This window comes from Hippichthys cyanospilos, chromosome 9 (genome assembly GCF_059441005.1).
Source record: "Hippichthys cyanospilos isolate Australia breed blue-spotted pipefish chromosome 9, RoL_Hcya_1.0, whole genome shotgun sequence".
In the NCBI taxonomy this organism is placed as follows: Eukaryota; Metazoa; Chordata; class Actinopteri; order Syngnathiformes; family Syngnathidae; genus Hippichthys; species Hippichthys cyanospilos.
This window is the reverse complement of record NC_142377.1, coordinates 18,081,872-18,107,395: the sequence shown is the minus strand read 5'-3', so window position 1 is coordinate 18,107,395 and position 25,524 is coordinate 18,081,872. Positions and strand designations below refer to the sequence as shown.

At 38.4% G+C, this 25,524-nt stretch overlaps 1 protein-coding gene and 1 long non-coding RNA gene across 3 annotated transcripts in view; one reads left to right on the top strand and one right to left on the bottom strand.

The window, feature by feature from the left end:
- cfap20dc (CFAP20 domain containing) overlaps positions 1-17,377 on the bottom strand; it is a 35,084-nt gene extending 17,707 nt beyond the window's left edge. The window contains exons 1-12 of the mRNA XM_088422472.1: positions 17,248-17,377; positions 17,098-17,187; positions 16,722-16,815; positions 16,042-16,114; positions 15,321-15,435; positions 15,075-15,228; positions 13,748-13,894; positions 11,060-11,232; positions 10,897-10,972; positions 7,318-7,437; positions 7,108-7,242; positions 4,776-5,101 (exon numbers count right to left, since the gene is read on the bottom strand). Coding sequence (XP_088278598.1) covers positions 4,776-5,101; positions 7,108-7,242; positions 7,318-7,437; positions 10,897-10,972; positions 11,060-11,232; positions 13,748-13,894; positions 15,075-15,228; positions 15,321-15,435; positions 16,042-16,114; positions 16,722-16,815; positions 17,098-17,187; positions 17,248-17,268 — 1,524 coding nt within the window. The 5' untranslated portion in view covers positions 17,269-17,377. The remainder of the gene's footprint in view (positions 1-4,775; positions 5,102-7,107; positions 7,243-7,317; positions 7,438-10,896; positions 10,973-11,059; positions 11,233-13,747; positions 13,895-15,074; positions 15,229-15,320; positions 15,436-16,041; positions 16,115-16,721; positions 16,816-17,097; positions 17,188-17,247) is intronic.
- Positions 17,378-17,572: 195 nt separating this feature from the next.
- Positions 17,573-25,524, top strand: part of LOC148419267 (uncharacterized) — a 29,915-nt gene continuing 21,963 nt past the window's right edge. For both annotated transcript variants that reach the window (XR_015866558.1, XR_015866559.1), the window contains exons 1-2: positions 17,573-17,706; positions 22,004-22,079. This is a non-coding gene — a long non-coding RNA (uncharacterized LOC148419267). The remainder of the gene's footprint in view (positions 17,707-22,003; positions 22,080-25,524) is intronic.

Genomic DNA, 25,524 nt, shown 5'->3' with positions numbered 1-25,524 from the left:
TACAGTGCAGGTGGAAATGCCTATGAGATTTCAGATTGCATAAACTAACCAATCTCAACATTATAAGACTTGTATTGTATAATGAGATGCATTATTATTGTGCATTATCATTTTATGAAGGCACAGTTATTGATACGGAGCTTGTATAGGAGCTCATTAGCTTGTGCAATTGGTCATAATGGTGTGGCAGGTTGCTGTATGTGTCAGTATATTGCACATAGTTAAGGGAAGAATGCACAAGTGATTATTCCGCTAAAGTGCTGAGATCAGCCAGGAACTTATTACTTGAGTATATATACTGTTTCTCACATTGACTAATGCATTAAGCATAATGGTGCTGCACTGGTGACAGACGGGGCATTCCGCTGAAATGTTAAGAACACGCTAATAAGCAGCATCCCTTCAGACTAGTTTGAGCCAGTTTTGAGTGAAAAAGTGAGAATCGCAAGCGGCAAATCTAGAGACGTAAAGTCGTTAAATGCAGTCGTTACTTCTCCCGAAACAAACACAAAGCTCCCCGAGCACAGAGAGTCCGCCTTGTCTCCATTTCTTCTCTCGGCCGGCTCCGTTCGAAGCGAGCTTTATTCTGAGGTGAAAGGTTATAATAAGCCCTTTGAGGCTTAAGCTTATCAGCGCCATATGTTATTTGCTTTCTCCTTCTTCCGATCCTTCATCATTCTACTTCAAGTGTGGGCCAGTAAACAACTAATCATGAGTATTATTGTGAGCATATTGCTTTGCAGTCTGTTACAAAGACGAAGGCGCGTATATAGACTATTATTCTGCTTTTTTCTCCTTTTCCACAATTGCGCTCCCGTCAAAGCTTACGTCAGTTTATCTAAAACCGCTGTATACCTGTCTAGATCACAAGCAAAATGTTCAGTGCTTTTAATATTTCTCTGTGTTTAAGAACAAATGGCTCAAAAGAATTGCATGAACCTGATGCAACACCTTGAAAGACGTGCGAAGAAATGAGCAAGTTGTCAGAAATGAGTGAAAATCTAAATCGAGCCAACGTGTCGGGTAAATCGCGTGCGCTTTCTCGACCATGTTGGCAGCTCAATAACAAGGAAAGCTTTTAGCATTGCAATCATCAAATCATGCGTTGCAAACTGTTTTCACGACTATCTCTTGTTGTACATTTTGTTTAAAAAATGAGTGTGAACAATATCATTTTTAGTCTTAACTTAAAGCAAAAACCTCTTTACAGTTAAATTCAAAATTGTATGAAATAATTAAACACAAGTGAACTAGTGCTTGCTAATTCTTTTTGTGTATTAAAGTGGGGGCCCGCGTAGCACTCATAGGACCGGTATAACATTGTGAAAATAACTGACTCATATTGAGTCCTCTTTAATATTAAATCTCAATTTAATGGCTTTGTATATTACTTATAATATTATTCATAGGGCTGCCACTAATACATCTCATAATCAATTATCCTAATCGATTATTCCGACATGGCATTATTAATCAGAATACCATACGGAGGCTTGCATAAAACATCTTTATGTAAAGCAAATGTTGGCCTACCCCTTTCAATTAATTTAAAAGGGTTCATAGCACAATTACCAATTACTTTCTCACCACTTCGTATTACTTGATAACCTTTACCTTGAACTCTTGTTCTGAATTTTATCAAGTTGTTGAGGTAAACATAATGTCGTGGCCGGCGCATGAATGACAGTATCTTTCCTTTTGCAAAGCTGATGATGAGATGTCAATAAACAAGGTTCTCAATGCTTCTCGGTATTGTTTCCATCAAAAGATATCCTTGATCTAGGCGACGTTAATGATTTGTAGGCATATAATATTTGGCTTAACTTGATTAGAAAATGCAAAAACACACGAGAGTGGCTCCCAGTAAGTGCAGCCAAGGATGCTCCACCTAACTTGATTTCAGAGCCAATTAACTGCAGAAATTCATGAATAAAATTTGCCATGAAAATTCAAGAAACTTTTTTTTTAAATTAAAAGGGAAGCCATGTCAGTCATTTTCTTTACTTTACAATATTATGTTCTAAGTGGCCCCATTAGTCTAAGTGCAGGATTCTGATAAATATTGCATTTGTGGGATATGACCTAAGCAGAGATGCCTGATTTTATCCTTCAGCCATTTTTCGCCACTTGCTGCCGGATACCAATCGTGACCTCGCTTGTAAACGTCACATGACAAAACTCAGAAAACAGGTGAGCTGTGATTGAGCAACTGTGATAACATTTTCACTCGACACCAAGTTACAAAGTTCAGTTTGAAAGGCGAAAATGAATTTGCAGTTATGTGTGCAAGCAACATGGAGGAAAGTTAAAACACCCTACATTGTAATGACTGTGAGCAAGTAGGAAATCATTTCCCATTAAATTGGAATTATAAGACGTATTATAGAGTTTTGAATAAGTAAAAGCAATTAGCATTTCTTTGAAGGCAGAGGGGCTTTCATTTCAACGTGGTTTAATTTTCCTGCTCAGCATAGAGAAAATTATTCAATAAATTTGGGAACCTTAATACATGATCTGATTATAATAACCCCATTGACATTTTAAGTTAAAGTATATTTCATGTTGTGAAATATGCAGTGTGAAACAATGCGCCAAGAGGAATAGTACATCATGATTTTTTTTTTTTTCGTGTGTGTATGCATGTGGTTGTGGGTGTGTGTGATGTGTTTTCAGAGTCGGGCTTGTGCCAAAAATGAAGACTGAGACACACTTAATTTCCTTTAAAATTACATGTACAATAGGCGAAGATACATCAAAAATTGAAATTTGTAACAATTTGAATGTTGCCATTTATTTATTTATTTTTTTTAATGTCCATTGAGATTAGTACCTGAGGAAACCTTTGGAACTGCCAAAAGACCAACTTAAAGTTCTTTCCAATAGCAGGTAATGACATCATCTTACAGTTTTAACCCTTTAAAAGTATAAAAAGCTTGACCTGTCTTCAGAGGAAACCAGCTTCACTTTTGAAGCTCGTACAATATTTATCTCACGGTTCATCTTCTGAGGGATCATCAGACAAACTTTGGTTGTTTTATTTTTTGTCACTTGTGGTATTTTTTCTTTTTTTTTTAATGAGGTTTTGACGGGCCACGTTCTATCATTATTTAATCTTCAAATTTCTTAGGGTTCGTTTCTGAATTTAAATTTTATCCCGCTTAAAAAAGCATAATGTGTAAGTTTGTGGTGATTATTACTCTTGCCATACACGGTTCATTTAAATGAGTCATCAAAACAGGTGTGACATTAAAAAGAGAAAATTGACTGGTGTTTCATCTCTCATGGACGTCGCATGAAATTGATATCCTGGAGGAGGGATCAAAACATTTACATTATATCTCGATCGTTATCTTGTCAATCCCTTGTAGGGCATATGTGTGTGTGTGTGTGTGTGTGTGTGTGTGTGTGTGTGCACTTATAAACACAAGTTCCCTGGCTTGTGATTGTATGGCGACAAGCTTGCTTATTAGAGCATGCATACAAATCAGTTATCTGTCTGTCTGTCTGTCTGTCTGTCTGTCTGTCTGTCTGTCTGTCTGTCTGTCCGTCCGCCCACCTGTCGTCTGACCACCTATTTTTCGAACAGCTTGTCCTTCAAGGGTCAAGGGTGTTCTGTATAAATTTGAATTCCATTCGACAGTATGACAGCATTAACTTCTGCGAAACCTAACAATTGTTCTATAATAACAGCTGAACATACATCTTGTGGTTGATTTCGTGCTGCATTATTGTGTATTTTCGACTTGTATTGGTTGCTATGTGCATTTATATAAAGCATTTGTGAAATGACTTAAGAGATCTGTAACTCCAGGTCATTCGAAGGCACCGGGACGCACTAGCAAGCTAAAAACTTCCCAATTATATGCATTGTCTGATGATTTTTGATTTTCTTACACTTTGACAAAATGTTTGACGTTTGGGCTTCTGGCAAATTAAAATTAACACTTTCAGGAAGGTATTTTTGGATTAATTTTGAGATTTTAAACAAATATATATATCTAAACTGTTTTTTGGGGTATGTTCGACTAAACGCGTCAAAATGACGTCATTTTGGCAACCACGCCCCTCCATGCGGAGTCCACGGGGGCCAGATTTTCTGCAACACGTACCTTCCAGAATTTCTATACGGGCAGAAAACATGGTGGACGAACTATTACTTATGGAAGTCGCCTGTACAAAGACCTCTATGATTCGGATGAAAAGGACTACCGTGACCTAAATATTGTAAACAGCTCCTGGCAAGCACACACGCTGGGGAAAGATGGGACTCTGTTACAAAAAGCTTGGAAAAATTTCGATAATTTGAATTTACAGGGATTCTCTACCTCTGTTAGAGAGTAGTGTTGTTTGTATGCTATAGATTCCATTTTCTGCCACCTATAGTATGGGAGAATATCTGCTGACTGTGGGGGAAAGCTGCACCGTGTTTAAAGTGCAGCAAAGTGCGTGCTGGTGAGATTCCGCGTGTCTCCTTTTCGCACGGAGCATTCACGCCTCAAGCATAATCCTAGCTCACCACACATCAGTGTAGGCACACCCAACATTGGCCTTCAAAGGTTTTTTTTTTTTCCTACATACTCATTAATATTACACCGATTATCAGGGAGAGGGTTGTTTGATTCAGAACATTCCGTTGCACATTGTTACACATATAAAATGAAAACATCTTGTTACAAAGTGTGCAGCTCAAGGCAGCTGGTCATTTATGTCAAAGCAATAGTGAGCAATGTGTCTAACTGAAGAGCGTGCCTTTGTACCCCCCAGAGTGAGCGTACCTCATCACTTTCACTGCCAATGAAATCATCTTCGGGCTGGGCCTCGCTGCGTGTCCCATTTGGGCTTTGAACCTGATCGCCTCTCATCTCCATCTTCTGCTCACCCCGGCCTTGGCCTCTTTTGGGTGAGCGGGGCGGGGATGCGAAAGTGAACACCTCCTCCCGCAGAGAGAGCCGCAGCTCCGGCTCCTCGTCATTACTCTCCCAGCAGCTCCGGACCTGCGGGTCAGGAGACAAAACGGGCCGGGGCGAGCTGGGTAGAGGCTCCGCCGGTGTGGGTGGGGGTGATATGGAGCGCGTGCCTGGTGAATTTAAACTGCTTTCGTCTAGGAGAAAAGATTATTAAACAAGGGAGAAGAGATCCAAATACAGTACTGGAATTGAACATGAAGAAATTTGAAGCAGTTGTAGTAATGTTATAAAAACTCCTGGGATCGAGAATAGAGGATTCAATCTATTACAACACAGAGTTTTGACTTCGCTAGATCGACCGAGAAAAATGTGAGCGTATTATTTAATTAAGTCCAACCTTAAGAAAAAGCTGCAAGCATTCATGTGTGCACATGAGAGACGCCGAGCGCTCAAACTCCACAGCGGGCCTGAGCTCAAACGTGGGGGCACCTCTCGATATGAATGAGCAAGCACGTTTCAACCTCTCGTCAGTATAATCGCTTCCTCTAATTGCCCACTGTGTGGCAATCCCTGGACCCGGGAGATGTCACTCTGACTTTTATTTAACGTGCCACATTACCATTAATGAACTAACTACTGTGAGCGCGGCCGGCCAGAGGAACTTGCAGCTCCAGAGGCACATCTATAGACTAGAAATTGTGCTACCCTTTGAAATAGCGTACTGTATAGGAATAATGAAAGATGCTGCTGCCAAGCTAAATGGCCGAAGAAATAAATTAAGTGAGGACTGCATCACATCTTTTCCGAATCTCCAAAGTAAAAGGAATAATGTGAAGTGAACAATTCTTTGCTGGCGTAAAACCTTTTAACGCCATCTATGGATATTATATAGAGCTTCTCCTCATTCGGGTCATGGGCAAGGTGGAACGGACGACGTTGTATCTCAGGTGATTTTGGGTTGAGAGGCAGGGTGTGCCCTGGTCTATTCGCCAGCTGAGCAAACTAACATTCAAATCTTTGGGCAGTTTTGAATCTTGGATTAACATGCATGTTATTAGAATGTGGGAAGACAGGATTCATGAATCGGATGAAGAAAACATGTTTTACATTTCTATGTCTTTATCCAAAACTAGGACATTATTTCAAACTCTCCCGTCAAAGTTTGAGGGGATGATGCAAAAACATAAATAAACTATGGTTAGGTTACTGGTTTTCTTCTGTAAGGCAAACATTTGGATTATTGTTTTCCAAAGCAAAAGCAAGTATTTTTAAAGGATTTTTATTCGAGACGATAATCAGCGTGCTACTGTATCATGGAGGAGAACCGAAATTCACGATTATTCACTGTTGAGAACCTTGAATTTTAATCTAACTAAACGTTTTATTAAGAAAACTCTTCAAATGATTCATCATTAATCAAAAATGATGATAAATTAATTTGAAAATCGGTTAGTTGTAGGTGACTTGATGTATCGTTGCACCTCTACTGTATATGGCTTGCTATCAAGCCACAGCTGTGACTTGACCCCTGAACTAAAGTGCCATCCATTACAAGTCAGCATTTTCCCGCCATTTACATCACTCATGGCACACAAACGAACAAAAAAATGTTACAAGACATATGAATACTAAAATATTGATGCTTTTGTCTCAATTTACTCCCAAATGGCTTTACTCAGTGTGTCTACCTCTAGTTTGTTATTGATTGAACCAAGAAAAAGTACAACTACATTTTTTCTAAAGTGTAACACATTTTGTTGTGTAACTTTGTTTGAAACCAAAACTTTAAACGTTTTTACTTTGGAGAATAACGCTAGTGAGAATGCGTGTTTCTCCTATTGTTCGCGCAGTGACCTTCCCAACGCACATGTCTTTGTTGCATGCATAACAGAAGACTAGGAATAGCTCGTCTGTAAAATCCACAGCAAAGGGCCTCGGCGTGGGTGATGCAAAATTTAAAAAGGTGGAACAAAAGCAATGATGTATGCAACCTAGAATTATGTTCATTAAAATTCCGGCAACATTTAGAAGCAAACTTAAATCTAGAAAGAAAAAAAAAAGGAGAGCAGCCTGGATTCGCTGCTTCACCAGTGACAGCTCACTCAACATATCTTTTGAATAATTAGAGGAAAAGCAGTCATTATTCTGCCTGAAAGTGCCATCATGCTGCTTCAACATTCCCAGGAGATGTGAGCCTCACCTGCTTTTAGGACCTCTGTCATTCCTTTGGGGGTCAAAGGTTCTTGTCTGCTCTCCAGTCCACTTGATGAAGAGCTGGATTTCTCTCTGGTCTCATTTCTCCTGCTGTGGCCAACATGAGCGGGCTCTTCAGGGGCTGAAAAAAAAGCACAATTTTAAAGCACAAGTGGTTTTGTCCTTTTATACATGCATTCTCGCCTTTGCGGCGTACCCAGCAGTGCTTGGAGCCTCTCTGTTGCTGCTCTTTGTGCTCGTAACTTTCTCCTCTCAGATGCGAGCATGTTGAGCATTTTGCTTCTTGGAGGATGCGGCTGCAAGCTGGAGGGTGCTCCTACGTACAATAAATGCCAGTAGAGCGTGAAATAAACTATTCACCAAAAAATAGCACAGCACAGCAACAACACAGGCTCTTATTGTTATTATTAATTTGCAGCAAAAGCTTTATTAGGTGTTTACTGATTTCACTTCATTTTGACTCGAGTAAAAATTCTGTTGAAATGGCAACCAATGGCCACAGCAGAGGGTACACTTGCACAATATAACGGGGTTCAATATGAGTCCGGTATTAACAAAATTTATTTGGGAATCCTGACAAGGTCCATTTAAAAAAAAAAAAGACCCAGTCCAAAAATAAATCCTAATTTGGGTCAAAAACGAAAAGATAGGCTACTATTTGGTTAATTTGATCGTACCAACCCTGAGTTGTTTTGCACAAAGCCACCCAAAAAACGGGTCATTTTACACAAAACAAACCAACATATTGGATTAACCATTACCATTAGTTCAAATTGCTCCAAGTCCATTTTTTGGTCCATTCTTTGGCCCGAATAGGGTTACTTTTGACCCAATTGTTTTTTTTTAGTGGAAACCTACCTAAAGAAACCTACATGCTAAAACATACAGAATTGTCTGGTTTATTCACTCCTCCCTGAAAGTTATGTGAAATGAATGACCAATAAAAGAAAGAAAGAAAGAAAGAAAGAAAGAAAGAAAGAAAGAAAGAGAGAAAGAAAGAAAGAAAGAAAGAAAGAAAGAAAGAAAGAAAGAAAGAAAGAAAGAAAGAAAGAAAGAAAGAAAGAAAGAAAGTTTGGATGATTGTGGAAGTTGTGGATGATTCATTATTTCATTATTATTGCCCTGAAAGGAAAAAAAAACGGGAGAGGACTTAAATTTAACAGCGTATCAATGGTCATACAGACGCAAAAGTTACCTTGGAGTACGCTCGTCAACATTACCACAGATGGATAAATTTGACAGGAAAAACGTCGGGATGTTCAAGAGGTAATGTTCTTACCCTGCATAATTCACTAGGAAGCACAGTGCAAAACCGTGTTGCTGGCTGACCACGTTGCAAAACCTGTTAACTTTAATCGAGCGAGGGGACTTCACCATCACCAGTTTATTCTTTTTCTCAAAGAAACTAACGCCGATCGCATGAAGTTACTATACCGTTCTAATGTCAGCTGGTTAAGTTTATAAAAATATGTCAACATGTCCGGGAGCTCAAACAGGAGATTATTTCATTTTTGGAGCTACTTGAAAATACTGACAATTTTCCAGAGCTGGCTTTGAGTGTTATGAGTGTAATGAGTGATGAACACCTCAGATCTGTTCTGAGAATTGCCGCAACAGGATTACCTCTAGACTTTGATGCACTGGCTAAAAAGGGTGATCGACAACACTGATCTCAAACAAAAGTAAATGTTATTACATTAATACGTTTGCTATGTTTATGTTTGATATGTAATACTAACAAATGCAGTTTTTTTTTTCATCTGTAAAGTATCTTGTTACTGTCCCGGCCCGGCTGTCAAATTTTAAATCAATGTGGCCCCCGAGCCAAAAACTTTGCCCGCCCCTGGTCTAAAGCAACAATTTTGAAAGTGATTCTTTTCAAACGTTTTTTTTTTTTTTACATATTTACATCATCACGAGGTAGCAGAATAGTTGGATAATACAAAATTGAAGTAATATTATGTAAAATCCATCAATACATCCACATACTTCCTGTGCCATGTGTCTTGATTAGGATCATGGGTGAGCTGGAGCCCATCCCGGCTTATATTTGGCAAGGGATGAGGTACACCTTGGACTGGATACCAGCCAATCGCAGAGCATATATAAACAACCAACCATCACACTCACTTTCACACCTAACATATGTTTTTGGAATTCACGCATGCAGGGGAGAGAATATGCAAATTCCACAAAGGAGGACCAAGTCGCTCCTTGAATGGAATAGGATGGCAATGAAATATAAGGTTGAGAACTGTTTCTAATCATGTAGCTGCATCAGAGAGATGAAAAAATTAGAAGCACTTCTTAGTATGCTGCAATGCAGTTCAACACAGAATAACAAACACTTGTTTTTAAAAGGGGACATACAGTATTATGGAAAATTGACTTTTTTATGTTTGTATACAAATAGTTTGGGTCTCTGGAGTGCTTCTTAACCCATCAAGTGTGAAATTAACGAACACTTGCTGCCAAGCGAGGTGAAAGAGGAGACAGCCAGAAGCATACCAGCGAATTTCAGCCCACTAATTGTTATTAAAAAAAAAATGAAAGCCAGGCTTGCCATTGGCCCAGAAGAATGTCGGGCGGGAAAACTGTCAGAGTTTGGAATGTCATATTAATTTAGGCATATTGACGTCTCAGAATTTTGGCCTGTCCCGAAAAATTGGTGGATAGTTTTTACTGAAACTTGTCAGGTAATCTGAGAGCTTGATTCTCTGATCGAGGAGGAGACCAAATGGAAGAAATAAGAATGTTCTGTAAAAATGGTTACCCAACTTTACTCTACTTTGAAGGTGTTTTTTTTTACTGACCGGATTTTCTATAGCAAATATGATGCAAATGTAAATGCCATTTTCACTAGTATCCAAAAGGCTAACTCCAGATTACTTTAACAAACTTTCAAAATTCTTTCTGCCTTATACTCGAGTTGAAACGAACTTTCCAAACACACTTTGGATTTTGACCTATCGTATTTCTCAGAGTACAAGTCGACCCCCCCTTTTTTACTTGAATTTGGGAGAATTTTACAAAAACGCGAAAACAAGTCTACCTTTGACTTTAGCGGTTACATAGTTCATGGCTGCCCAATTACAACACATGGGGTGTGTTATTAAAATGACAAAATTGTGGTACTTTTAGACTCATTTCTTCATCGTATATTCAATACCATACTGTTGCGGTTATGGGGAAAGCGCGTAAACAAGACAAAGGCGAGGCAATGTCACTTCACCCATTCTCCGGCAATAAAACTGGAGTCATGGCATTATATAGTGGTAATTTTGCACCGACTCCTCACGACTCTTTTCAAGCAGTGTGCTTGAGGCTGTTCGTGATAGAATTGTGCAAAAATGTACAAATGACTGTGACTGTGGCCCTTTAAGAAAACAACTATTGCTGTGTGGGGAATGGGCGGGAAGTTTTTGCTCAGATGCAATGCGTGTTGTGTTGAAAAAAAATAAATAATAAAGCTTGTGCTTAAAAAGAGAAACATGCCTGTTCAGCCTCCGTACTACGGTTAGGGAATCACCAGCCATGCGAAAGAAAGTTAGGCAAGGTTTTACTACACACATTTCATCTACTTTAGGTCGTACTTTGCGAACTTCACATATCACGGGCGTTTTCCGGTCCCCATTAACCGTGAGAAATGAGACAACACTGTGTAGGATACCTCAAATCCATGTTTCGTTTGCACTGCTGCACATCAAAGTGACATTATACAACGTGATACACTTATCATATAACTGCCAAACCAGATATCAAAACTAATTATTACCCGCTTGAAGAAGGTGTGATGATTCTGCATCTCCAATGTGTGCATTAAATTGCTGCTGTGTCAGATTTAAGTATGCCTGTGGGATATAAGGCAAAGACAAAAATAATTAGTCATACATGACATGATTCCCAGGAATGCGTTATGATGGAATTTGTGTAATTACCATTTTTTCATTACAGGGTTCTCCTTTTTCCATGCCATTTGTGGCCGGGCCGCCTTTTCTTCCAGCGTGTGTTGCCGATGCCGCGGCTTTTGAGCCCGAGGCTGTGTGTGGAGCTGCCTGCGGCTTGCTTCTGTGAGAAGTGGTTGATCTGGCGGCAGGATGCTGGTCAGGTCCTTCACAGACAGTCACATTACTTATTGACACCTATTGATCTTCAACAGCTATCATTTAGCAAGCGTGTCCAGGTTTAAAGTGGGGGGCTGCGAATAATAAGCACTTTATCTAATGTCAAACATGATGATCAATGATGATAACACTTTTGAGTTGTGTGATCGATTCGGCAAAGCTGGGAAAGGCATGGACAAGTTTTAAAAATAGAGGGGGTAAAAAAAAAAAAAAGCTGCCGGTGGCTATTTTCCAGCCTCGTATCAAGTGGGATTCAGACTGGCCTGTTTGATTCTCGGAATCAAGAACAGTTGAAGTGGACATCATATTGACAACACAAGAGCATCGGCATCTACACGGGGATTCATTTATTTTGGCAACGTGCTTCGGTCTTCTAACAAAAGGCACAAACTTATTTGATGTTTGTGTAGCGATTTTGAAAAAGGCGCAACAATGCAAATACACATGCAGCGAAGAGAAGCAGCAGTCTGCAAGAACTCATGAAAGAATGTGGGCAAACTAAACTTTCCGTGACAGATGCCTAAATCCTAGAGGTGTAAATAGAAAAACAATCGGCGACCTTGAATCAAAAGTATTTCGCGTAGGATTGAGATGTTTGGCTTGTTGCGACTTCATGCCTAACATTTCTTGACAAGGCACTGAGGCAAGCGGGGCAAAGCTGTCGCCGTTTAACTGGATGTCTTCTTTAATAGCAATCCTTTTAACTGCGATGAGGGAACGGTATGCTAATGATGCTAATCATGATAAGATCATTCTTGTTGGTGGTCGCCGTTGTCTTTTGCGGGCACCGCCGTTTAAGTCAACAACGAAAAAGGCTGTCAGAACAAATAAATACGTGCCGATAAAAGAGGCCAAAGAGGCTGCGGGACTGGATTACCGGTGCATGTTCTTATATTTGAGGAGGAACTAAAAGTACAAGTCCCACAGTAGTGAAAATGATGCATCCATTTAACTGGAGGAAGACAAAGTGCACTCGATCTGGAAGCACTTCTCTATATGCATCCTCCATACATCCTCCATACAAGTAAAGTGCTGCAATTATGCAATTCAAGCAAAAGATATTCAGAGAAAACATACAAACCATCAGTTGGTGTTTTGAAAAGCAACATGTCAAAGTATTTAGGTCAGTATGAAAATGAGAGAGCTGCACTGGTGGAGAACAGGAGTTCGGCCATTATCAGAGGTGACTAACTACAAATACTGGCCGACCAGCCAGTACACATCTCATGTTAGTGATAACATCATTACTTGGTTGATGTTTATCTAATATAATGGTAAACCTTTTTTCAATTATGTACAGCCTGTCAAATATTTTTTCAGTCTCAAGTGTCCACTAACAGGGGGAAAGCATTTTTTGTTGAATGGAAAAATGAGAAAGATTTATCGCAGCATGCTGTGCAATCTGTGTCATATTTATTCAACTTTGGAACTACATTTGTCGTGGCATCTCCAGCAACTCGAGGAGATGCATCGTGTAATATCGTCCGTTTTACTTTAAACACCATTTTAAAGGGAGCATGTGTAATTCTTTGCATGCTTGTGGGAGCTACGGTAAATGCGGCAATACACACTCCTCCTCCGGCTGGCCGTAGCTATAACAGACATGGCGACCTCCGGAGGAGCGCCACCTCCCATGTAATATAATTTAGTAATAACTAGATCAACGATTATATGTAAAACAGTTGGTCCCCAAGAACACATTTATTTGTAAGTCTTTTAAACGTATAATTATTTAATTTATTCATTTTTAATGAAAGCGGTCTAAATCTTACACAGTGTCGCTTTAAAACTTGCAAATGACACATTACTGATTTCACATTTGAATTAATGTTATTCAAACACAGATTATGTGGAAAAAAATTGGTCCGGTTTTGAGTTATGCGGGTATAACCTTAACCCATTGTGGTGGTTGAAAATGAAAAAAAACCTCTCCAACTCTTCTTGCACACGGAGAATTCCAGTAAATAATGACATTGATCACAATTAGAGAAGATGATAAACAGATATTTTCCCATCTTTGCTGCATTGAGTAACTTTAATTCACATGAAATAAAAGCACATCAGCAACACTGTGAACCACTTTGAGACTAAAATGTCAGGTTATTAACTAAAGTAATCTTGAGGTGCATTATGGTCCTATGGTTGCCGTAACAACCATGCTTGCTCTGTTAAGAGTCCTTCCACTATAACTGATGCTTGTTCAAGGTTGAAGTGGAGCTCTGTCCTTTACTCTCTGCTATTTATGCCATTAGATGTGAGACAGCTACGGTCATTTTAGTCACCAACTTTCACAAAGCTCACGTCTAAGCTAAGCTTTTATTTTATTCCAATACATCTTGATATTATTTGATTGATTCCATTAAGAGTTGAAAGGATCAGTCATTTTGAAATCCATCTAAAATTGCTAATCATGTGTTTTGGCATCACAGCTTCCAAACTGCAAATGTACAGAAGATATATTTCTTCAACCAATTCTTTCAGAATCAGACCATTAAATCTTACCGCAGTCGGCGTCCGCATGAGTTGTCCTCAAATTGGCTTTCTGCAAGACTGCCATGTTCAGGAGCTGACACTCATGGCAAACGTTTGGTGGAAACTGGCAGTTTCGAGGGATCTGATCCATAACAGGGGCCCCACGAAAAAACACGTCTACATTCAAAGGAGAATACGATGCCAAATGAATCAAGGGGGGTGGTACATGACGAACAATAATAGTCCACAGTAATGTCTTAAAATTTATGATGAAGCTCCTAATAGGATTTCAAATTGTGCAAGCCTCCTTTGTTTTCATTGTGCATGCATGGGATACACTTCTGTCTTAATACGGCGTACAGACAGATAGCAACTGAGCAAGGTTTCAGCAATTTTTGTGAAAATTTCCCACAGTACAGCATTTGAAAGCAGAGATAGATTTTATATGATTTTTTTTGGAACGCTCATTTTATATACCTATTGATATTTTATATTTATTCAAATTTGGAAGATTCTTCAATGTATTATGTCTCAAGTTTACAAGTTATTCATTTTGCTAATAATGATCTTTATTTTTAAACAGTGTTTTAATTTCTCGTTATGCACGTATGATACTCAGGTAGTGAATGCATGAATAGATGAATCGTGGTGAACCAGTCGAGCGCGAAGGTACTATTGGTAGATTGCATGACATTGCATGAGATGCAAAAAAATAAACAAACACAACATAGTTAAAGGTTAACTACAGATGCGCATTCGTTCCACACATTTTCCTTGCCACTTGTCCTCACTAGGGTCATGGGCCTGCTAGAGCCTATCAAAGCAGTTTTTGGAAAGAAGACCTTAAATTGGTTACTGGCTAATTGCAGGACACACATAGACGAAAAAATATTCACACTCACAAATGCTACTGAGGGCAATTTGAGTGTCCAATATAAATAACATGAATATATTGAGTATTCAATATATATAACATGAATATATACATTTTAATATTTTTGGTGATACTCCATAAACAGTATTTAAATAAAGAAGTAATTTAAACAGACATATTACTACATCTTTTAATCGAATCGTGATTGGTTAAGAGTTATTTTAAAACTAAGTGATCAGCCATCAGAATCCTCCAATCACGATCGTGTAAAGTTTAATGGCAACGTTTTGCACCAAGAACAAAGAAATTCACCTTGCACTAGTTCCTTGTCTTTGAAATGAGAACAATCTCGAAGTCAAACAGCTCAAGGGTACAATGCGCATATGAATTGAGAATGTAGAGGCACAGTAACAATATTAGGCATCAAACCTACATTTCCACATTGATCTTGAAAATGCATTTGTTAGTATTTACTCTATTTACCATCTTGTGGCAGAACAAGGGGCTCTGTTTTCATGGTGAAGATTCTCCGCACTTTACAGCTGGCAAAAAGGGTGATGCCATCCAGGGACAAAAATTCGGTGGCCTTGAACAACTCTCCGGTGAAGGACACAAGGTCAACAAACAACGTGGTCCACTGAGACAAGAGCGAAAGGATTTCAGGCGGTAAAAGGCAAACAGCTCACCTAGAAATAATGACAGCATGTCTGGGATGAGTCACTTATTCACAATATTGCGTTTCACTCCTGCCAGAGGTAGTTTTGCATGCCAGAGTGTGGCGGACAACTCTTTATGCACGGTCGATAAGTACAGTCGTCGTTTCAGGTGGCTGACATCAGTTATTCTGTGGCAAAGGCACAACAGGGCACGATGCGAGTTACCAGACGGTGCAATATCTGATGCCGTGACTATAGAGGCAGTTGTCAGTGCTGTGAAATCAGAGCCGAACACATAAAAACGCACGTAGCGCAGGCGGGCACGCACGTACGCACACACATTCGGGAACAAGAGCATTTCACCCGTGTCTAAAAATATGATGCATGAGAAATATCAAAATAAGCAAGCGTGTCATGAAGTATTTTCATGTAGTGCTAGTTTGCTGTTCCAGAACAAACAGAAAACCCAATTTGCTATTATTGGTTATAAAGTTTGATGTTTACCTCCAGTAAACAGTTTCCGCAAACAATTTTTGGCTGGTAGATTTGTGCGAGGAAAAATAAAAACACTAAAATTGGAAATAACCTGAACTTCATTGCAATGAACTCTTTTCGCCATGATTACTCACATATTTTCTGGTGGATATTTTCCGATGTTTTGTTTTTAATATTTAAGAAAAAATGTCGAAAATTCCATTCTTTTGAAGTTGAATCCAGGTGTATGTGGGCTATGTTGGGAAGATTTGTTAAGAATGTTGCAAACATCTAAATCATAAACAATGTGACAAACTTACACAAGCTCCATTGAAAAGTCTTTGCCTTGAGGAATGTTCACTTGAATGGCCAAGAATCTCTGGAGAAGACCCACTAAAGAAATCAAATGAAGAAAGCATGATGTCACGCCGTATGTTTAGGGAATACGGTGGGAAACCCTTAAGAGCACTTGGTGGACTATGTAAACTAAACATTGGACCAGCTCATGCGAATGTAAGCATCAATCTCAGAACTCTGAGGCATATGAGGTAACCACTAGTGCTGTCCTGCCCACTATGCATAAAATCAATACTTACAGCAACTAGGACAGTAGAGTATATTCTGTTACCTGGTTGTATTCTTTACACATTGTAAGATTTAAAGTGTTGTGTGCAAAATGAATATGTGTATGTGATTAATATTTAATCGTCTGTAGTGTTCATAATGTATTGAGCAGCCTGAACTGTTCTGAGTATTTCTCACACTCCGTTTTTTCCCGGTAACCTTCTCTAATGGCATCACTCAAGAGGACAGATAAAAAGAAAAAAAGGAGGAAAAAAAAACTTCACTGCATTTGGACTATGTTTGGATGATGCCGTGTTTGATTATGTTCCACACGCCACATTTTGTTTGATTTGAGACATGATTCACCGGAATATTTGGATTCAACTCCAAATACTACCCCCTACTCTTCAGGCGCATCTTGTTATTGTCAACTTACATGACATTTTCCCATTCTCTGGCATTTGCATCTTCACAGTCTTGCTGTTACCCTCCAGACAGTAAACAAATCCTTTGACTTCTTTATCATACTCCTGGAAAAAGATGTAAGATGAGCTCATGAAAGTCTTTTTGTTTTACAGTTTTAATTGGCAAACAGCATTGTATCCATGTACATAGCATGTTCAATCTTGTGGGCCTTTGACAGTCAACTATTTGATAACTGCAGTAAGGCATCTTCAATAGTGGATTTAGTGCATCTTCAATAGCGAATTCAAGGACACATTTACGGTGTGTTTGCCAGTTACCTTAATTGTCCTTGGATAGAATCAATAGCACATGTCTAAAAAAAAAATAATACAAAAACGTTTTCTCACTTTCCGTATGGCAGACGGGCCTCCACAAAGCTTCCACTTGGCCACGGGATCTTTCCCCTGGCCACTGAACACCTCCACCCCAGCTCCACCCTGCAAAATAGGCAGCTGAAGCTTTCGGTTGACAACATCATTTCAACAGAGCAGGTTTACCTGATAATTGTTCTTAAACATGTTCTCCACTTGAGACCTGAATGGAAAGAAAATTAGTAGGCTAATTAACGTGACATCAAGTGACTTCAGGTCGTGTAGACGGAAAGAACAAGCGCATAAACATCCGCAGATAACGACGCGGCGTTCGTTGCCATGGTTACATAAATCAACTGCCTAGAGCTGAGAGCAAAAAGTAAAGCACGTGCCAACCAATGGGCGTGCGCCGCTCACTGCCAATCAGAGACGATGTTGCAAGATAGATTGTACCAATCAGAGATCTTGTACAACAGGCGCAAAGCGCTTCCTCGTTTTCCAGCTATCAAAGACGACAGTTCATTTATGCGAATGTGAGCATCATTTGTTAAACGGTGGAGAAACCGTTGTTTTCATTGTCGTCTGCAAAAAGGTAAAGGATGAAGAAAGTGACATCAGTTTGTGCAGTGACGTGACGTCAGCAACGTACGTCTTTTTGAGTTCGTCATTGTCCATTTTTGTTTGACTAGATCCATCATGAACATGTTCATGTTCGCTTTGATTTGCAACAAAGTATGAACATGTTCACTTTGATTTACAACAAAGTATGTTAACAAAGTACGACTGCTAAATGGCATTGCCAAAACAACATCCTTATCTCACCTGACGTTGTACGTAAATAATTTACGTAGTTAAAGTATGGCACTGAAATGGCATTCCCAAAACAACATCTTTATCTCACTATACGTATTTGAATACCCGCGTGAGTCGCTTGTTATGGTTGCATTGTGCACTAGTGGTTTCCACATCTGCATCAGTTTTGAGAGGTTCGAATTTCTCCGACCAGCGTGGAGATTGCATGGCGCTTCATTACTATATGTATCATGCACGTGTAAATCACCCAAAATAAGGACACATGCTACAAAACGAATATTTGTCACATTTTTTTTTTTTACAAAATATTGCTGCAGTAGACCTAAAATGTGAGCCAGAAACAGTAACTAACTACTTAGTATTGAGTCCAATGAATGTTATATTTCCACACTGACTTAAGCATACAGCAAGCCATAAATTCCAAAGTGATATTCATCCATGCTGAACAACTTCAGCATGGGAAACTCTGAGTAATGTAATGAGATCCTTACTTTTCCAAAGCCCATACATTATTATTATTATTTTTTTTTTGTTGAGTCAGTCAGGAAGGTAATATCAATACTTTATGTTCATTATTGAACGCGGGTACGCTGCTGTTGTATGCCAGAGTGCATTATATTGAAAGGTGCTTTCGATTTATGACTGTGGATGTTTTAAAGGAATAATCTAATAAAGAGCTTTAAGCTTGGAATCCATAAAAGTGGAGAACAACTAGCAGGGGAAAGAACACCAAAAAATCTTGAACTTTTGAGTTTTGAAAGCATACTACAGGACAACCTTGGGAATTTTGATTTGCCAGGTTGCACGTTTTAAAAAGTTATAATGTTGTCAGTCAATGAAACAATTCACAATTTATGTAACGGTCAATTTAGGGTGCATTTGCCTTTCAATAAGGATGAGAAAACTTGAAGTCCTCCTTAATCCTGAAAGCAAATGAGTATGCTGATTTGTGTTAAAAGTCACCATCGAGATAAGTAGTGTTGAATATTTTTAATCATCCCAAGATGTGTCCAAGTAGCTATCACACCCACAGATAGTTTTAAATAGAAACAGTTGCATATTTATTGGAAATACAAGATGTCAACGTGGATGTTTTGTTTACTTAAACAGGCGAGCTATTATGGGATCAAGAAGGTGTCTCGTGTTGGGTTTAATTAGCTTGAGGACAGCCGCGTAGCATAATCATTCGCATGTTTGCAGCCATCTGACTTCTAACGTGTCGTGGTCTTAATTATTTATTGCGATCAAAACAAAAGAAACCACAAACACTATCCCGTTATGCTCGTAAATAAGTGACTTTTGTTGTTCTTTGCGTTGCTACATGTTTGATGTCACTCGTTGGAGCTAACATCAAAAATGCTTTTCAAATGCAGAAACATGCGGGTGGTTAAAATTAAACATTAATTGTACACCTTTTTAGAACTGTGAGTACAAAAATAGAGTGACACTAAAAAGAATACGTCAACTAAGGTCGACCTGCTAATGAAAGCAGTTGGAGTTGGTTTTGCGATTTTTCGTTCTGATAGAGAATGGTTCCATCATTGGCAATAGGATAAATAAAATTTGTGGAGAGGTGTATTCTTTTTGTTTTTGTTTTATTTGGGAATTTGTTGGTTCGCAGGTTTTTTTTTCTAGTTCATGGAAAGCGACTTAAAACCTCCAGGATTCTCTCTCTTTTTTTAATTCATTCTGATATTGAGACTCAATTGTGACAACGTGCAGAAAATGTATATCATATGATTAACACATTGGAGGCTCAGTTTTGGTCACTTAGGATAACATAAAATACACAGACTGCACCATATCTAATCTTGGTAATAGTTCCAATGTGACTCATTTATTAAAATCACAAAAAAAATACATGAAAAATCTAGTTTAAAATATTCCCAACGATCCTATTTTCAATATGGTGCCACCAATCTAAGCACACCATCCTGAATTTTCGGAATCAGCAAAATCCACCGTTTTTTTAATTTATTTTTGTCCACATCAGTGGGTGGCCATTTTGTCAGATACTGTTGACTAAATCACAGTTACCCTGACTCAGTTAATGATCGCATGGTCACAAATGCAATATTAGTCAGATTACCATGATTAGATTAGTGTGGCAGCATAAAGTGAAAGATCAATTTTTCCGGGGCTGGCAGGGAATGAGTTAAATTGGCTGGGTTGTTTGTCCGTGTAGGATGAGTTATAAACTATAACAAAACTGTTCCATTTGTGATTCTGAGATGGGAGGACATTATTCCGATTTGAAATAATAAAAATAAGATAGAGCTCATAAAAAAACAAGAAAACTGTAGCACTGCATTTATGTAGCAGTAAATTATATAGCAATTTTTAATTGTTTATTTCTCCATCTGCTAGTTAGTATTCTACTTCTCCATTTACTCACAACAGACCATTAGACAAAAGGAACGCACACTACTACCAATTAAAGGACGCTGCTATATACATAATCTATACCGACTTGAAACAGTCAATGGAGAAACTAATTCCTGTATCGTTACATATTTCCAGATCCTCACCAAGATCGAGCCTACGCACAAGTTTTGTAGAATGATATTCAAAGCAAAGATCTCGTCATCATCCTTATGCTATAGCCGAGTCAAACGAAGGACACACAGACGATCAGTGTGTAAAAGATGCAGCTAAGTGTTTGCTTCATCTTTTTTAGTGTAGGTATATTTGATTTTGTTTATTGATTTTCAGCGTCTCACATGAAGACTGACAGGCTTTTACTGCATTCTGACATTGACATGTCTGCCATTCTCACACAAGAAAAGGCGCTCAGTAATGGATGGACTAAATGTGCTGTCTGTACCTCGTCTATGTAGGTCACTGCCACTCACTTGTATTTTTCATTTTGCTCAAACGAGCCTGAACTTCTTTTCGCATCTATCAACCTTATCGCCGTCTTCTTTTATTGCTTTTTACCTCTGCCAATTGCAAAAGTGTGAAGGCTAGAGGTATTGTTTTGATAGCTGTTTGTTACACAAAAAACACACACACAATTGATTCCCATGAAATGTGGAAAGCTGGATGGAAAATTGGCAAAACTGAATGTATTTTCTCTTCATTGTTGGAGTTACACAAAAACAGAAAATAACTAGCTAACGATAAAAAATACCGCAGTTAGTTTTTTTTTCTATCTTGCCTTGATGTATGAGTTTAATTTATTCTTTAACCATGCTTATTAGTTAAAAAAAAAACCCCCGCTAAAATCATCTTTCTCCATTGAAATAAACCACTGTGTCATTAACTGGAGACTCAAAACAAGGGTTTTATTAAAAAAAAGAAAAACGAAAACATAAATATATCAACAATTATTTTACACAATAGCAATACTTGTAAAGCTTTTCCTTATTGGACACATCTCCAGGTTGACGTACATCGGATCCTATCAGCAGCTGAAAAATGATCCCGTACCAAAATTGACTTTCTTGTTTATGTTTTCATTTGCACGCTAAACTTTCGATTTTCTTACATTTGAGAATGCATTTAAAAAAAATGGAATATTCAATCTCGCAAATTTTGCAAAGAGATGTCTCCTGATATTTGTGTCTTGTCTTCCCTAGCGGTGATAAAATGTCAAGCGTTGAGCCCTCTAAATGGTACTTGATCAACAAAATATTTGCAGCTGGCCAGGGACATTGTACCTTACCTTGCATTATTCCTTGCTCCGTATGTAGGGGGCGAGTTTATAGCTCGTCTAATTAGACGGTTCACTAATGTCACGTTGTGGTTTGACTTATTTCAAACGTCTGTAGATAACCACACACTGTGGGTCTGCAAGTAGTTAAAACTTTATGCTTGTTAACTATAATTACATAGAGGAAAAACATTCCCAGCACACAAACACAATGCACTGCGTACTCGATTGTGAAACCGTTGCGGCCGTAGTTAACTGAGCTGGAAATACTTGGCATAATAGAGAATGGGCTTCATCCACAACTTTGGAGATTACAGTTTTAACTATATACTCACATTTCTTGCACCCCCCTCGTAATGAAGATTGCCCACTGTATCACTGATTTATTATGGCACTGGAATGCAGACTTTGCAAGACAGAGCAGGGCACAATGAAAGGTTCATTAGTGACTTGATTTTTTTTTTTCCTCTTCTACAGGAATGCTTTGACACTGATTGGGACAGACAGCATCATTAAAATACAGCTTGGCATGCAACGAGGACTGACAAATGTGGTATGGAGAAATCAGTTAATAAATCACGCTTGTTAGCGTACTTGATTGTGATTAATAATTCATTATTTTCAAAATAATCTGTTCATTTGCATCTATCAAAACACATCAATTAGCCAAGGCAATTTGGGTTTCTCGTACAATGCAAATTGACAAAAACCCAGATTTTACTTTCTATTAATGAAACTTTGCATGTCGTGATGACATTTGCATAATTGGACCCGCTATAATCAGCCAATTTAAATATGTTCAACTACTTTGCTTTTTGTTTGAATAGCATTGTTGTCATTATGCGGGTCGATATAGTAGTATTGCAGGAAAACGTTTGTTTTTATGCATCTCACACGATGGCCTCCATCTATTATCAGCCGTTTCCTATTTGTTTAGTCTTTACTACCTCTCTTGTGTCAGAGATCACTGCACGCCTCCTTGCGAGTGAAAAAACAAATCACACACCACAAAGCTGCACTTTAAACCATTTCCCAAAAGGCCAAACATAAGCCAAGCCACTTGCATGAAATGGTAAAGGCTTTCATTTATTTCTTGGCAATCAATTTCTAACCATCTTGAACTCTCAGAGACAAATGTGTTTGCATCTTGCACGTTGACTTCCAGCTTGTTCATTATTTCGCAACTGCATTTTACATCGGAGGTAATGAAAGGTTTGTTAATTTAATTAGTTCCAGGTTCGTAAGGCTGATTTTTACGGTGCAGGATTTTAATATTTCTGTCAAACAAGTGCAAGGTGTAGAAGAACCACCGTACGACGAAACGAAATTGCTGCTCACGCATGAAGTCTTCTGACAACAAAGAGATCTGGTGTTTGCAAAGTGATAGTGTCACCCGCTGATGTTTTTATCGCTGGAATTTATAAATGCATACCTGTCGTAAGAATACAAATGAGATTGAAACTTTGCGGTTGTTGCATCAGAACGTCGGTCAAGAAATGGTTATATCATCTTGTGATATCTGCCACTTCTTGGCAGCTCATTTTCAGGCTAGTCATTGGGAATTATGGTTCTGGCTACGTTGTGGGGATATTAAGGTCTAACTGGCAGTGAAATGGCACTTGCGACGACTGCCTTTCGTGAAAACGGTTTGGGTTTGACACTTAAACACACAAGCAAAGAAAATAATCCATACAGTATATAACTGTATATATACATAGTGTTTGTTTCCAAATTGAGGTTCGGAAACTTTTGACTTACAAACCCATTAACATAATCAATTGAATCGCTTTGTGCTCTTTTCGCATTTGCATGCACGACTTCCTCGAGTGCACTTAATCTGGAACATTTGCCATTTGGAGTCACCTTAACGCTATATGGAAATATGAAAAGCCCAACCTTGAATGTGCGCTATCTATTTCTGGACCGTCGACATGAGAAGAGTGTAAAGTTCACAAAGACACTTGGTTGTAATCGGGGTCATTAGCGTCTCTCTTTCTCTATACCAGTGGCCTGTGGGACAAACTTTTAACTACTCTGACCTGCTTTTGAATTCCACCAAGTCTCTATCCTTACTTTAAATTAAGCTTTGCACAAAAGGTCCTCATTCATTATATTCACTAATTTGCCCCCACAAGTCCTTATTTATTGGATAAGGTCTCTGAGCCAAGTACTCTATTCATATCTCACGATTATCGCCAAAGTAGCTCTACCGAAATAACTTAATCCCTACAGAAATTCAGGTTGTGTAGATTCCATTTTTAATTAAAGCACACTTTATACAAAAAAACAAACAAACAAACATTGGGTTTGGCTATGAGGTGACACTATAACCAGTTAGTGCGAAATGATTAGAATTGTGGGATTAAAAAAAATTGGGTCAATTTTCTAATTTCTTTACTAGCCCAGTAAATATTGTTTGTTGGCATCATTAGCCATCAATGGCAGTGAACTTGAACTTTTATGGAAATGTAAAAAAAAGTAGTCTGAAATTTACGTGTGTCTTTGTTTAGCTAATAACTCTTAATGTTGTTCTAAATCTCATCTATTTTGGGTGTATACTTTTTCCGACCACTAGAGGGTAGCATGTCAGGTATTCTGGGACTGAGACGTGTATTTGAATCGAGAAGAAGAATGAAGACCCAGAATTTGTCAGCACAGCCTAGTTTTTGTAAAAATTATTCTCGAAAGGCTTCATAAAGTGACAGCAGTAGGTTCATTTTATAAAGTAAATCTTTGCATTTATTTGCGCTTTTGAAGTGAGATGTTGCCTTGATTAGCACAAGTAGAAATGCTAGCGTAGTGCCATCATTCTGGATCATTTATTCACAGTTTGGGTTCAGTTAGAGTTGTTTTTCCTTTTTCTCTAGTGTCATGTAAACGTATTATATTGCTGTGTTGAATTTCTTTCCTTGTTCTTAGTCGGCCACTTTAGCAAGCTCTTTCTTGCCCAGTCCGTCAGTTTGAAACTGATGCGTTCTGACACGGACCCTGTTGCCCTGCGAGCCGCCTGTCAGCTGTCGACTGTCAGAACGTCATCCTGGGATTGTGTTCCGGTGCTGGGTCTGCCAGACCTTTTCCTGATAGAGTTGCATCTCATTTTAAGAGCTTCCCAAGGCCTTTGTTGAATGACTCTAATGACCTGTCTTCCTTTGTCCATTTATGATTTTTTTTAGGGTGTGATGATGTAATACACCAACTTCTTTCGTCAACCTAAACAACTAACAACAAGCACAAACATGTATAAGTCAAAACTATGTTCAAGTAATTGTTTTGATACTCATTGTTGGCTTAAGATCGATTTAATTTGTTCCATGACTGCGTTCGTTTCTAAAAGCACTTAATATGTCAAATATTATCTCCCTATTGAAATGAATTGAACTGCAGTAAATCAGTTACACCTCTTTTGTATTAAAACATACAGTAATAACAAAATTCAACAACTCAATAACGAGTTCAAAACCACGCTTGTCACAGAGATGTTTTTAAAATATTGAACTCGATCTACCTGTCTTGAATCTTAAAAAGACTACTGAACTTCTAAAAAGTGAATAATTTTAACATACATTTAAAAAGTTTTTCCACTTGCTGGTCAATGAAAACGACAACACAACCTTTTTTTTTTCCTGGGTTTTAATCACGTGCTTTTTGGAAGCTGAGCTGGGATTGGTTGTTGCCTGAGCCTTAAGCACCTGTGATGTCATTTTCAGTCGTCAGCAAATGGCAAAACAAGTTCTTAGTGGTATTTATTGTACCTAAAAAAATAATTGGTCATGCTGTGATTATTCAATTAATCGATTAGGTAATAAATTAAAATTCATTATGATTAGGATAGTACTGTATATTCATTTTTTAATGACCTAAAGTGTTCTAAATGCTCAGAATTTCAGCCTCTTGACTGAAAGTATATTTTAAATTCCTTTTGTCTTTCTTTTGTCTTATTATTGTCAAATCAAAATAAACTATTTACAGCATTTTCTTTCACTTCAGGAAAAACATGA